A 15827-nucleotide genomic window follows, 5' to 3' on the forward strand; every position below is an offset into this window, starting at 1 on the left:
ACACCAAACATAGTTCAGATCATAGAGAAAATCTCACTATCATGTTCGTATAACAATCAAAGGAGACCCAAAAATCCCCATAACATTAAAGTGTGAAAGTAGGGAACATATCTAAAGGCTTCCACTGCTAATACTGAACAAAAAGGTATTAAATCATTGAATCTGCAGCCTCAAGGCTTGTTGAAGATACAAATATCACTTCTTCACTCGATGAACAAAATAGTACTGTCTTATAAGTAAATGAGTGCAGATAGAAGTCTTACTTCTTCCCTCCCCCGGAAACATTGAACTTGAAGAATATTATATCTCCATCTTGGACCACATATGTCTTTCCCTCCTGCCTATACTTTCCAGCAGCCTAAACAATAGCGGTGTTGTTATTGTACTAATATTTGTGCAAAAGCCAACATAAAACACGAGGAGATGGGAATAGTCTATTCTTAAGCATCAATGAAGAGAAGATGGCGAAAGAAAATCATAAATCTTGGTTCTTCATGAGAACAAAATTGCATTTCTAAATCCCAAATATTTATAAATTCTCCTCCACAAAAATTCTTCAGAACATATTATTGTTTGTGATTATTACTCATTTACTCCGTAAGAAATTGGGTTCTTCCTGCATGCACATCACTTGAAGTTGGGAAATGATTATTCACTACTTAAGAGTTAAACTTGCACATTCAAGAATTCGGCAAAACCCTAAACCAAAAATTAACTGAGTTTACTTCATTTCTTTGTGGACAGTCCTTTGTCCAGTTTTCCATTTTTTGTTTTCCAATTTAGGGCATACATTTACCATCACCCACTTTCCAAATTCTTGATTTTCCTTTCTCCAGAAAAATTGAAACTTTCTCCAGTTTATAAACATACAAACTTTGAAGTTCAAAATAGAATAGATGAGTTGCTTCTACTGTCCAAACTGAATATGAAAAAGTGAACTGTACTTTTAAGATATAGGACATGCACAAAATAAGGGAATACCTTAACAGCAGGCTCACTACCAAGTTCCTTTAGATCTTCAAATTTCATGACCTGAAAAAAAACACAAGAAATATTTACCAATTTTCTAGCAGTGACTAGAACAACATAGAACCACAAATTGATCCTTTGCTTCCAACCATAAGGATTTTCAAAAAGGCAATTGATCACTAAAGTCTAAAATTACATAACAAGATCAAAGAATTGTGAGAAACTATGTGGTCCTTTTGTTTGACAAAAGTAGCAGCCAATGCAACTTTCAAAATGGAAATACAACTGTGTGTATGTTGCCGAGCTTATCTTGGAGCTCACCAGCTCAGAAGAGTGGATTAGTGGAAGTTTTGCCAAACAATATGAACATATAAAAAGACTTATTAGTCCAAACAAGAGTCAAGAGGAAAACCCTTCTTTTTCAAGAAGCTCCAAATTGAAGCGTTAAAGAAAACCCTTTATGAAGAACCTCAGTCTGGCAAAACAAGTACTGATGCAAAACAGTCCAATAGATAACTACTCATTCTCTGATATTGAAACAAATACTAATGGTAACACTCTTGAAGCTTACTTCAGGAGGAAAAGGACAATTTTTTTTAAAAAAAAAAATAAAGCTTTGATCCTAATCTAGTCAATCAAATGCATCTAAATACCTCAGCACAAATGAATCCTCTCTCAAAATCAGTATGAATTGCTCTTGAAGCTTACTTCAGGAGGAAAAGGACAATTTTTTTTAAAAAAATAAAGCTTTGATCCTAATCTAGTCAATCAAATGCATCTAAATACCTCAGCACAAATGAATCCTCTCTCAAAATCAGTATGAATTGCTCCTGCAGCTTGAGGAGCCTTTGTCTGGCGGCGAATTTGCCAGCATTTAACCTGTAAAAACCAATTGATTATTAGACAAATCAACCACACTAGTGGTTATAAATTCAGAATTTTTTTTTAAAAAAGACCTTTAAATACCTCATCTGGCCCAGCTGTGAAGAAATATATGAGATTAATTGCAGAAAATCCAGTCTTTATGATTTTTGGAAGGCAACTGAAACATAATGAGTTTCCAATAAGAAAAACATGTTCCGTGTATATTTAAGATAGTTTGGCTCTTTGCCATAAAATAAAGAAAAACTATGCGCCAAGTAGCTTGTAGCTCAATGGCACCTCTGTGGCTCTCCAAAATGGGAGGTCACAGGTTTGAACCCCAGTGGGGGCATCGACTATTTGAACTTCAATTGGCTGAGAAAGTATGCATGGACAGATACTACATTGTAGAGTCAGTAGTACTCAAAAAAAAAACTAGGCAGACATAAAAGGCAAACAAAATTGGGAAGAATGTGCATTACAGATTGAAATTGGAATGAAAAGGAATCTACAGTTCCATACATCTTTCAGTTTAACTTGAAAATTGAAACAAGGGGAATGATAAGTAATTTACTAGTCAAAGTAGTTTAAGTAGGTATGGAATAAAGAAATGCTACACTCCAGTGACTTGCTCCCACCCAGGATAGAGGTTTCATTATTCATATAATCATATGGCAGCCAGTACAGTTCACCAAATAACATCCATAACATGTGACCAAAATTGCAAAATCAGTAAATAACAATAATTACTAACCTTTGTACACTTCACAACATCTATTTTAGAGGACTTTAATATCCCTTTTCAAGTAAGGACATGCAATACTTCCACTAAGCACTAAAATGAGATAGCAATACTGTCTTTGTACAATTGTACTAACCTTTGTACACTTCATAGTATCTATTGTAGAGGACTTTAATATCCCTTTTCAAGTAAGCACATGCAATACTTCCATTAAGCACTAAAATGAGACAGCAATACTGTCTTTGTACTAACCTTTGTACACTTCATAGCATCTTTTTAGAGGACTTTAATATCCCTTTTCAAGTAAGGACATGCAATACTTCCATTAAACATTAAAATGAGACAGTAATACTGTCTTTGCACTAACCTTTGAACCTTGTTCTCCTCACAATACTTTGCAGCTTCATCAGGTGGCATATCAGCAAGACTCCTTTCCAAAGCAGCACTGAATGGAATAATGAGTTCGCCACCATGCTCTTGCACCCTAAAAGGTTGAGAAAGGCATGTGTTGTTTAAATGTTATACTTGATAAAAACAAAACACTCCATAAGACAAAATAAAATAAAAATTTGGCCTTTGTGTTTTGTATAAAGTATAAACATATTTCAGTATTTTGTCTAGAAAAAAGCACACATAAGTGTTCTCTAAGAGTTCTTATTTTCCTCTTCAAAACATCCATCAGTGCAGCAAAACAAAGCAATCAAATAAATTCACAAAACAAAGGTGCCACAATCATAAGAGAAAATAGATATGAATTATACTGATATGGAAGCATTTAGATATCTCTCATAATTAAATTATATTCTGTAGTTGTTAAAGTGCACAGCGATCTCCTTTCCTTCTGTAGAGGACACCCTACTTCCCACATGCATAAGTTTTTTTTTTCAGTCAGATATTTAGGTCCTAGCTGTCTTAAAAAGAACTGTAGTAATTCATCAATCTACATTATTTTCAATATGGAAACCCATTTTGATGGATTGTAGAACACACAAAAAGAAGTTTAATGGGAAGAATAGTTCCCTTCTTTTCTTATTTTTACAAAATTTCCGTCAATGTGGTAAAATGTAGATAAGTTCAAAAATAATAATCTATTCTCAAGAATAATCACCATGCTTTGGTAGTAAAAGACAGATTATGCATTTTAAACCTTTGATAGGTAAATAGGTAATAGAATAGGTCTCCTGGAAACTCATACAACAAAGTTTTCTCCATCCTTTTTGTTTAATCAACACGACAAAGGGGCCAGGTACTAGAAATCACCAGTATACAGAAATAACATACCAAGCATGAATCTTAGGAAGGAACTTGTTCTTTTTTCTTTGATAATCTCTCTCATTCATGTTAACCTGTACATGATCATAATAAGATCCATAAGTACATGGTCTGATAGAAAAAAGACTAACGCAAGGCACTAAAATCCTACATCAAAAAATTATATAGTGATATTGGTTGGCATCTAAATTAGTATACAATTCCAAGCAATAACTGATAATCTCTCATCCCCTTTGTTATAATGGAAAAGGGGAAGGAAAACTAAAGAGAACATATTAAGTGAGAGAAGGATGAATTTGCCTTCCATGCTAAATTATAGAGTTTTGTGGCCATCATGTGCTCTTGAACTTCGGAAGCGAAAAATGTCTAATTTGCGGAAATTTAGCATGTAAAAGGATTACAAGGATGTGATAAAATAGCATATTCAATATCCACCAATTTCTGTGCATAATCTGGGCATGCCATGTCAAAAATGGGTATCAAACCAAGGGTATATGTATAATTAGGGTGCATTTTCCAACTTTAGAACTTTTACTAAATCAAAGTGAAGGAAACAGAATCACCGCAAGGATGTCTATTAAAATTCAATAAAGTACCAGTATACATAAAGAGAGAAAAAAAAAAAAAAAGGGGCACGGTGGGGAAGCTTAAGGGAAGGGAAAATACATATTCTTTGATGGAAGTGTATCTCTAATCCTCACATTTGTTGGTTTAATAGGAGGAGATGCAAAAGTGATCTTTATTCTTCACTACATATTTACATTCAGCTTCTTGATGGTTTTGAAATAATGGTGCAATACATCAATGCCTATAACAAACAACAGACCAACAAGCCTGCAACTCCAGATAATTCTCTCTGTAGGCTGTAGTATTACTGATATGACATAAACACATAAAGATCGGAATGATATCCATTATCCAAAAATCATAAATATAGCATTTCCGAATTGAACGCATTAGATTAAGTACTCCAACTTTTCTCAAATAGAACAACAACCTATTGAATTTGCTATCAGAGCTACCCTTTCAACTTCTAGGATTTAGATCTTTCCTTCTCATGAGATGCTATTCAATAGCAAATAAACATTGTTGTTCTTCCCTCCTATAAATTTATTTAATTCCCTTTTTCGCCTTTTGTTCATTCTGAAAAGTTGGTTAAAAGAAAAGCACCACTCACATGTGCACCCGTGCATGCAGTGACTAGGAAAACAAGCACAGATTTGCACAAAGACGCATATACTTACCAAATAAACAACAGGTTTTGCAGTAAGCAACTGAAAAGTATTCAATATCTCAATGTCAGCAGCTTTCCAGTCCCCCAGACGGACATCTTTACCCTCATCAAGAGATGTTTTGACCTGTAAAAACAGGCATTAACAGCATCGTGATTGGAATACAACATAATTGCAAATATAGGAAATTTGTATATATACCGAGTTCAACATGAGTATCCATGTTTGCAATTATAATTTTTATAGGGAGCAAAATAAGTCAATGCACAAATCCAAAGCCAGAAAAAAAAAACCGTAGAGATACATGGAGACTTGAAATAAAAACTATTGTTGATCTAATTAGTTACTATACACAAAGGTAATACATGCCAGCTGATCAATCTCTTACATAGTCAAAAGCAAATTTCTTTGGTGTATTCATAGCGACCATAAGCAGGGTGACACAAGTCAGATGATCAGTATCTTTCATAGTCAAATGAAAATTTACTAGGCATATTCCATAGCAATAAGTGGTATAATATTTCACTTATGAATTACGATCACATAACCAATCCATTGTATAAGGAACTAACATAAATAAGAATTCATCCAGGACATCACCAGATTGTCTTAGTTCCCACTGACCCATTATTATATATAATAAATTGACTCCTGTTACAGTAGAGGCCATGGATTATGGATAGGAGGCAAGAAATTTTCAACAACTGGTATTAAAGTTAAAGTGGAATACATGTTACAGCAAAATGGTTGAGATATTATAATGAACCCTAGGAGAAAATTAGATATCCAATCAAACAACTAGTTACTATTCCATTCCATATGTTTAGGGAGCTAACTATATTCAGACAAATATACTTTCCACCTAATAACTACTAAGCAGCAGGTTGCAGCAAAAATATAGTGAGAATACATTGATACATAAATGATGTACTAATTTATCAGGAAATTTAAAAAAATTAAAAAAGAATCATTCAAATCCAGTTGAAAGCAGACCTTCAGACAAAGTTCATGTTCTATTTTCAATTGTTTGTCATTGCTCCTCTTCATGCTCTTTTCAAGATCCTCAATCCTATTCTCCATGAACTCAATATCCTAATGAAGCACAAAGCAACAGAACATTAGAATACCATCCCAATAAATGTGGCATGCAGTTTACTCATAATAATATAATATACTGTTGGGGAATAGGAGATACAAGAATATTCGCATTTAATTTATACGAAGCTTGCCAAATTATGAAAATGGAGAGACATATCACAAGTTTCACTGTAGTATACTGTATACAAGTTTACATTTCTCTCTCCAAAAGTCTCACCCTCAAGAATATTAATAATAACGCTCTTATTTCCTTTCTTCATTCCAACTTGAGCCTAACAAGAACTAAACAAGTTTGCAATTTATTTGAAACCAGGAAAAGTTTATACACTATAGTCTTTGATGTGAATATCTACACTATTTCTTATATAAGCTTGCTTGCCCCTCACATGTATCCTTCTACTAGGATAATGTCATAATATATTTTGACAGTAAAGCTACCCATGGTGTAATCAATTATCATTTGACAAGGAATTCACCCATTGCTTAGTTTAAAATCCAATGTAAACTTAAAAACTGAATTATTGTGAACAATCAATGAAATGATTGCATGTAACCTCAAAAAATCCTTGCCTACATTACTCTTACAGTACATAAATCTCCATTGCAGAAAGGAATGAATGGCACAAATTATTTATCATGTATTCAATAAACACATACCTTAAGCCTCAATTCCTGACTAATAACCTCCAAATCTCTCACAGGATCTACAGTATCATCAACATGTATAATATCTGAATCTTCAAAGGCACCTGTAAAACACAGAAATTCAGTAAAACTTCATTAACCACTGCTGATGCATAAATTCTTATAAAACATAATAGAAATAATAAAAAAAGGGGGTGGGGCAGAACTAGCCTTCCTGAATAGTGAACTAGGACCAAGGATAATTAGAAACCCAATATAACTAAATCAATCTCATCATAACAGATTTTACAAGGTCCATCATAGAACCCATGGAAATACTCAAAGCCCTTGCACACTCAACTTCTACATATGTCATATACTAAGTCATATCGCCTCTAGGTATCAACATTTGGTTCCTGGCTTCATAAATGGTGTATACACACAACAAAATAAAGAAAATGAACATGAGAATAACCATCTTACGTAAGACATGGAAAATGCCATCAACTGCACGGATATGAGATAAGAAACTATTCCCCAGTCCTTGTCCTTCATGAGCACCTCTAACAAGTCCTGCTATATCATGAATTTCTAGGAAAGCTGACACCTGTTCATTGACCATACTAAATTACACAACCAAAACAATAAAGGTAGCTGATACCACACAGCTAATGCGCAGAGTAGCTAACAATGCATTCAAAAAAAAAAATTGGTAAAAAAGATACAAACGCTTTGCAGCATGAAATATTACAAACCTCACTCTTTGGCTTGTGCAGTTGGCACAGCCATTCAAATCTCTCATCTGGTACATTCACTCGAGCCTCATTGGGCTCAATAGTGCAAAATGGGAAGTTCTCTGCGGGAATTGACAACTTCGTAAGCGTGTTAAAAAGAGTGGACTTTCCCACATTTGGTAATCCAACCTGAAATATTAACAAGTTCTTAAAATAAATAGATAATTAACAAAAATAAAAACGAGAAACTCATAACGATGAGCTAAAAACCGCTGAATAACTATAATCCAATAAAAGCACTAACTATGACACACATAACAAAAAAAAAAAATCAAAAAGAGATTCATCGACTGCACACTGAAAATGAAGAACAACTTTCCTCAATAAGCAATTGGGACACTTAACAACATAAATACAGAAAGAAAGAGAAGCCAGAGAGGGAGATAAATTACGATTCCAATTTTGAGGTGAGACGAGAAACGGCCGAGAATGGGCCGCTCAGCCGGAGCTTCTTTGCCTTTAGCAGCTTTTGGAGGCATCTCTTTCGCAGCTGAGAAGATCAGAAGAAAAAGCGAAGAACTTCAAGCTTCCTAATAGATGGAGGAGCTATAGGGTTTAGCGATTGTAGTATAGTACTGCAGATTCGCAGCTCCTCAGCGATGGCGGCGTGGTGGAGCTGTGCCGCTGAAATTGGTGATGGGGTGAGAGTAAGTGAAGGGAGCTTCCAAAGCAGAGGCGTCGTTAGGCTACTTGGACTAGCCCGTAATTTATATGGGCCTTTTCTCTTTAAAACATCAAGAAGCCCATGACCCATCAACAAAGAGAGCCCAATAGGAATTTTGTGAAGTTTAGGGTGTGCTTGGAAACCTTGAAAAAGATTTATGGAAATTATTTTCCGAGTTGTCAGTGTTTGGCTAGAGGGAGAAAATGAAAATTAATGGAAAATAGGGGTGTGGTCAATGAAAAATAGAGGTAATTTTTTGAAAAATGACTTTCCCTTGTTTTGGGAAGACATTTTCCGTTTGCAGTAGTGGAGCAACTTCACCTTTAATTTTATTATTTAAATATATAATAAAAAATTAATCAGTGCATCGCATGGATAATTTACTACTATGCGTGAAGGTGTACAAGCCAAGACGCTTTGCGTGGAAATCCAAAAGGAAAAATTTTGACCTAGTCCAATTTATAAAAGCTCGTAACTTTTCCTTTTGGATTCCCACGTACAACGTCTTGGCTTGTACACCTTTCTTATCATGCATACTAGTAAATTACCCTACGGTTTATTTTTTTATTATATATTTAAATAATAAAATTATAGGTGAAGTTATTATAAATAATTATAATATGTTGACTAAAAATCCACTATTATTTATAAACTAGTATTTTTTATGCGCGATCCACACAAATCAATGCCCAATATTAGTACTCTATAATAAAATATTAGATATTTATATTATTGTATAATAATAATATAAACTATTTTTATAAATGTGATATTTATATTTTAGGAAATAATTTATATAATACTCCAATATATAATGTCTATATAATATTACCATTGAATAAAAAAAATATGGTGGATGCATGTACATGGCAACAATAGTTGAAAAAGATAACGGAAGTTATAACGGTAGGGATATTTTTGACCAAAATATTGTATAGTACAACTCTTATAAGATAATGTGTGTGTGTATATATATAAGTACCGGAAAAAATGACATAAATGAAGCTAAGAGTATAACTTTCATTCACACTTATTAGTTTTTAGATAATACATGTTCAACTTACTCTACTTAGAACTTGTGAAATACAAATTGAATACGTACAATAGGGCATAATGAGGTCATGAAGCCCGCTAGTGGTTTGGTCACACAAGGTCGTGAGGCTTCGGTTGGCGTGGTACATGTTGGAAGTAAAAGCCCCCTTCATATTATGCATAATGTTATATTTATACTAAGTGACAATAAGACATAACGATGGTAAATACTAACATAATTGATGTGGCATTCAATGATTGGACGCTCAAGTCAGTCATGACAAGTGTAAGTTGTCGAGGTGACGATAGGTGAGGTGACAACCAAGTTGCCTTATCTAGCGATGATGGTTGGGAAGTACTGATATTTAAAGTCCGGTCAATCTATTGACGTGGAGGTTAGTATGTCTATTGATATATAAAGAGGGTCGGCAAGTACACACACACTCTTCGGGTTGGGAAATACATTGGGTCATAAAGTGCACTTGTATACCCTTATGATGTTAAGAAGTGCATTTGTAACCCCTTTTGAGGTCGAAAAGTGCACCTGTAAGCCCTCTAGATGTCGAAAAGTGAACTTGCATGCGCAGACCCTTTTGAGGTCAGGAAGTGCACTTGTAGGCTCCCTAAAGGTCGGGCAGTACACTTGTAAACCCTTCAGAGGTGAAAGTACACTTGTAACAAGTCATCCAGAGGCAAGGAAGTGCACTTGTAAGCCCTCTAGATGTAGAGAAGTGCACTTGTAAGTCACGCAGGGCAAGTAGGGATGCCACGCCCTATAACCCTATCAAGAGTCTTACTTAAAACTTTCTCCTAACAGCATGGTGGATGTTAAATCTCAGGCTCCTTGTATACAAAAGTATAAATCTTGGGAGGCGAATTCATGAGATCCAAGATATAATTCGACAAGGTCGAAAAAATTGAAGTCCCATTACAAAGATTAATTTTATATACATTGAACTAAACATTGCAGATTTAAAAAAAATAAAAATAAATTGTAAATAATTTGAACCAAGTCCGATTACTTGTGTCCAACACACAAAAAGTGAACAATTAGAGTGTTAAGTTGTGACTAGGGGTGTGCAAACTTCAATAAATATTTGGTTAACTGACCGAACCGACAAAGTTCGGTTAACCATTTTTTAACCGAACTTTTTCGGTTCGGTTAATGGTTAAATTTTTTCTAAAATTTCGGTTAACGGTTAATTCGATTCGAAATTTCGGTTAACCGAATTATATATATATATATAATCGGTTAACCCTAAACCCTAAACCCTAAACCCTAAACTTGTAGTGTTGTTATATATAATCTAATATGTAAAATTCCTATAAATTTGTAGTGTTGTTATATTATTGTTTTTGTATATTTTCTTATAGATTTATTATTATATGCATTGTTTTAATTGAATTTATTATTATATGTATTATTTTTGAAATTTAAAACTTTATCTTTAAAAAGTTCGGTTAATTGTTAATCTACCGATTAATCGAAAAAAAAACTTCGATTCAGTTAATTCGGTAATATAAAGTTTGATTCAGTTAACGATTAAAATTTAAAAAACTTCGATTAACCGAACGGTTAACCGATTGCACACCCTGATGGTGACTACCTATATAGGTTCCATCTAATGTAACAAATTAACAAAAAATTTAGGTGAGATCATATCAGTGCTCACCCATTATCTACCAAAGAGCAAGCAGCTCCCACTTTGAACAACATTCATGAATGCTCTCAATTCTAGAATCTTAGATTTCAAGTGTAGAAGTAGTTTAGGTTAGAGAATACTCTCAATTCTAGAACCCTAGGTTTCAATTATTGTACTTTCAGTTTCATTTCTATTTCCAATTATAATTACATTTCAATTCATAGTCTAATCCTAGTCTAGATTCAATTGAGTTCTTCATTCAAGCAAGTATTTTAGTTTACATTTATACAAGAGCTAAGTCTTTCAATTCAACCTTTACTTTGATTTCAATTGACTTTTATTTTTGACCAAAAATGGTCCTTCAATTCCTTAGAAATTATGTCAAAGGAGCGTAAAAAGCAATGGTGTTTTTGTCAAATTCAAGCATATAGTTAGGGGTGTGTAAACTTCGATAAATTTTTGGTTAACCGATCGAACCGATAAAGTTCGTTTAACCGAACTTTTTCGATTCGGTTAATGGTTAAAGGGTTTTTAAAAAAAAAAAAAAAATAAAATCGGTTAACGGTTAATTTGGTTCAAAGTTCGGTTAACTCAAATTATATATATATATATATAATTATATATATATATATATATATATATATATATATATATATATATATATATATATATATATATATGAAATCTAATATGTAAAATCCCAATAAATTTGCAGTGTTGTTATGGTATTGTTTTTGTATATTTTCTTATGAATTTATTATTATATGTATTATTTTAATTGAATTTATTTTTATAGGTATTATTTTTAGGATTTAAGACTTTACTTTAAAAAAGTTCGGTTAACTGAAAAAAGAAGAAGCTTGTTTCGGTTAATTTGGTAATAAAAAATTCGATTCACAGTTTTGGTCCACAAGCTTGTTTCAATCCGCCCCGCGGATATCCACCCGAATCCACCCCGCATGGGTTGGGTTTTTTTCGGTGATAGTGGGTGGTGGGTCGGGTGTGGGTTTTAAAAATGTAAATCCGCGGTGGATCGGGTTGGATTCGGGTTTCATGTACAAAACCCGCCTAGCACCCCACCAGGTGTGCATACATATATATAATAGTAAAATAAGTAGTACTAGTATATAGTTAATTATAAAAGTTTCAATAACTTTGGGTAACTTTTTACTATTTTTATATCTAAACTACTAAATTTATTTTTGAAAATTAACAATTTAGTTATTATATTATAATATTTTTATTATTTTATGTTTTAGTATAACTAATGAATTTTGTTGTTTAATTATGTGTAAGTAATTTTAATATTATTTTTTGAAAAAATAATAAATTGATAAGTGGTGGGTACTCGTAGTGGGCACCCGCACCCGGTGGGGGTGGGGATGGATTCTAAAAAAGGGGATGGATTATAAAAAAGTCCATCCGATGCGGGTTAGGAGAATTAAAGCGTGTGTTCCATCCAACTAAAAGTCTAAGCTGATAGTTGGACTGCACATATTATAATTCAAACCCATGACCTTTTGCATGGCTCTGAAACCAAATTAAATCATGTGCTCTGATAACTCTATTTCTAAATGCCTTTTTGCCCCACTTCCTATTTATTTTTATAGTAAAGTATTGTCACTTGAGTGGAATTTGTTACTTGATTGTGTGATTTTGTGTTAAAGGTCTACTCATCCGCAACAAGTAGAAAAGGGAGCACATTTGATGGCTTCGAATCAATTTTTGGTAGCTTAGGATTCCACTCAAGGAGGGAGAAGAGCAGCGAAGCGCACAATGGAGCAAGAAACAAAGAAAAAGCTGGAAAATGAAGGGAAACGGCCCATGACACGGCCATGTCCATGGCCGTTTCAGTCCGGCCCAGAAACGAAAAAAGTCACAGACCGAAACGGCCCATGACACGACCGTGTCCCTGCCCGTTTTGGTCTGTGATGTTCTGTTTAAGCGCGTTTCTGCTGTAATTTTAGGGATTCCGAACCCTAGCTAGTTTAGACTCTCTCTCTAATATTTTCATTAGCCATTTTTAGCTTAGAATAGCTTAGATTGACATTGTAGAACACTTTGCAAGCATCTTTTGGTGGTTTTGGAAGGGATTCCAACAACATCTCTCCATCATTAATAGTAAAACTCTTACTTCCTCTTCTTCAAGTGTTTTTACATTTATTGCATATTTATGCTTTCCTTGTTGAATCTTGCTATGTTTACCTTAAATATGAGTGAGTAGTCTTTCATATGGGTTAGATTTGGTGTTTATTGCTCTTATTGATGCTAGTTAGATGATTATTGCATAAAGGGGATGAACACCCATTTAGGGTTCTTGAGTTTGAGTTGGATTTTGATTTTATCTTTCAATGATTAGTTGCGCAATGATTATTGCTTGTCTTTGGAAAGTCTTTCATTTCAATGGAAGTTGGATGGAAGACTTAAGCCAATACAATCTCAAACCCATTTTCTCTTCTATGGAAATAGGGGTAGATTTGGGGCTTAAATAGCTTTTGTTCTTCAAGAACTTAGGTTGATACACCATGGGAATGGGGCAACCTTTGTTCTAATCCTTGTGGAAACTTGGATTCTTTTGTGCTAGCATCAAGAACCTAGGGTTATTGTTCATCCCCCAACTCAAGTGTTAATGCATCAATAGAGTAATACACCTAATCTAACCCATTCTTCCCAATAGATTTTAATCCTAGTTTAGGCTTGTTTTCCCTTATATCCATAATTCCAAAATTACTTCTTAGTTGTTATACTTTAATCCTTAATATGGTTGCTTGGATCCTTATGGGTTTCAAGACCTTGGTGACTAGAGTCTAGGTGATTAATCCTTACGTGCCATAAAATCCAATCCTCGTGGTTCGACTTTACACCCATTTTCACACCCCGCTCTCACTACATCAAATTTTGGCGCCGTTGCCGGGGATTGGCAATTTGGTGGTATAGGGTCTTTGCCTTTATTTTTCTAGCATTAAGGTTAGCAAACCTTTAGGAGATCAAGCTTTTGTTTTTGTTTTTGTTTTTGTTTGTACTAACCCATAACCAAGTTGTTTCCAAGTGTTTTGTTTGGTGTTTGTTGATAGGTGTTCCTCTTAGTTTATGCACACAAGGTCGAAAGGGAGAGTGAACTTGCTTCCCCTAAACCAAGAGCTATTGAGGGACATAAGAAGGGACAAACGGATTTTGCTCGGGTGGCTCAAGGAGTTTGAAAATTTTGAGGTTGAAATGGAAACCGGAGACACAAGCAACCCGGGACAAAGCTCTCCAAATGGAACAAGCACCATACAAAACCCGAGGCAAGGGGAACATAATGAGGAAGCTCAAGGAGAGCAACCTAATGCACCTCAAGCACCGGTACCTCCCATTCAAGTACCGGTGCAACAAATGGCGAATCCGAATGTAAATCCCTATTTCGGAGGAGCAATGGGGGTGCCACAAGCTCAATTCCCTTTCTATCAAGGTGGCATACCCCAAGGTTATGGGCAACAACAACAAGGGCAAGGGATTTGGATGCAACATCTTCTAAACCAAATGAATCCAAACCCCTTTCAACAATTTGCTCAAAACTTTCCACAAGGGATCCCACCTATGTTCCCACAAGGAGTGCAACCACCAATGGCGGCCCATCTAGCCCCGGAATTTGAAGAGGAAGATTGCATTGTATACCCGGGGGTAGATGCCAACAACTTCGAATTAAAGACATCCCTTATTCAAATGGTTCAAGCCAATCAATTTGGGGGTGCAAGAGTTGAGGATCCAAAAGCCCATGTTGTACATTTTGATAGGATTTGCAACACAATCAAGATGAATGGAATACCTGCCGATGCTATCAAGTTGAGGTTATTTCCCTTCTCATTAAGGGACCAAGCATTAAGTTGGCTAAACTCTTTCTCGGCCAACCACTTTGTGACATGGGAGCAATTATACAAGGCCTTTATGCAAGAGTATTGTCCTCCTTCCAAGGCTGCAAAATTGAAGAAACTTATTCAAAACTTTCAACAATTTGGAAATGAAAATCTTCATGAGGCGTGGAAAAGGTTCAAGGATTTGAGGAGACAATGCCCCAAGAATTTGCTTACTCCGGGAGACTTCATATCATCTTTCTATGAGGGCCTAATGGACAAGTCTAAAACCATTCTCGACACATCATCCTTTGGAGGAATCTTCATGGATATGGGGCCGGATTATGGAGAACAATTGATAGAGAGAATCACTTCCAACACTGAATTTTGGTATAATGAAAGAAGTGAACCCCCCAAGAAAGAAAAGCCGGCCGGAATGTTCGAAGTGGAAGACAAGATGGCTATGCAAGCTCAATTGGACTCTATCCAACATATGCTCAAACAAATGATGCAAGCTCCTAAGCAAAGTGTGCAAGCGGTTACCCAATCGACACCTCAAGGTCCTAGTATGCCAAGTTCTTATTCTTTGCCACAATCACCATGCAATTCACCGGGACCTCAAGGTATGGCTATAGTTGCTTATTGTGTCATTTGTGGAGGAAGTCACTCCTCTCAATCTTGTCAATTATTGGATCCAAGTGGCCAAGGGTCATTCTCAAATATGGAACAAGTGGATGCAATAGGGTTCTCTAGGCCTCAAGGACAAGGTTTTCAAGGATATGGTCAACAAAGGAATCAAGTTGGGAATCAATTTGGAAATCAATACGGGACTTCATGGAACAACCAAGGAAGAAATCCACCCCCGGGTTTTCAAGGAAATCAAGGCAATAGGGGTGGAAATCAAGGAAATAATTGGAGGGGCAATCAAGGCCAAGGTCAATGGAACAATCAAGGTGGCCAAGGGTATGGTAACAATCAAAATCACCAAGGGACTTCTAACTCTTCCCAAGATCCGGATATGAAGACTTTTATGACAATGATAATAAACCAAATGAGCAAGTTG

The 15827-nt window shown here is 35.1% G+C and overlaps 1 protein-coding gene across 1 annotated transcript; it reads right to left on the reverse strand.

Moving 5' to 3' along the window:
• On the reverse strand, positions 1-8241 carry LOC116032603 (obg-like ATPase 1). Its single transcript, XM_031275250.1, has 12 exons — positions 7985-8241; positions 7554-7721; positions 7282-7405; positions 6832-6923; positions 6070-6168; positions 5089-5202; positions 3854-3918; positions 2940-3056; positions 1936-2011; positions 1756-1848; positions 982-1032; positions 1-358 (listed from the first exon to the last, which is right to left on the reverse strand). Exons 1-12 carry the CDS (start codon positions 8069-8071, stop codon positions 260-262), a joined length of 1185 nt encoding a protein of 394 aa, XP_031131110.1. The 5' UTR covers positions 8072-8241; the 3' UTR covers positions 1-259.
• Positions 8242-15827: the final 7586 nt, after the last annotated feature.

The sequence above is a fragment of the Ipomoea triloba genome, chromosome 10 (assembly GCF_003576645.1).
Source record: "Ipomoea triloba cultivar NCNSP0323 chromosome 10, ASM357664v1".
NCBI classification, from domain to species: domain Eukaryota; kingdom Viridiplantae; phylum Streptophyta; class Magnoliopsida; order Solanales; family Convolvulaceae; genus Ipomoea; species Ipomoea triloba.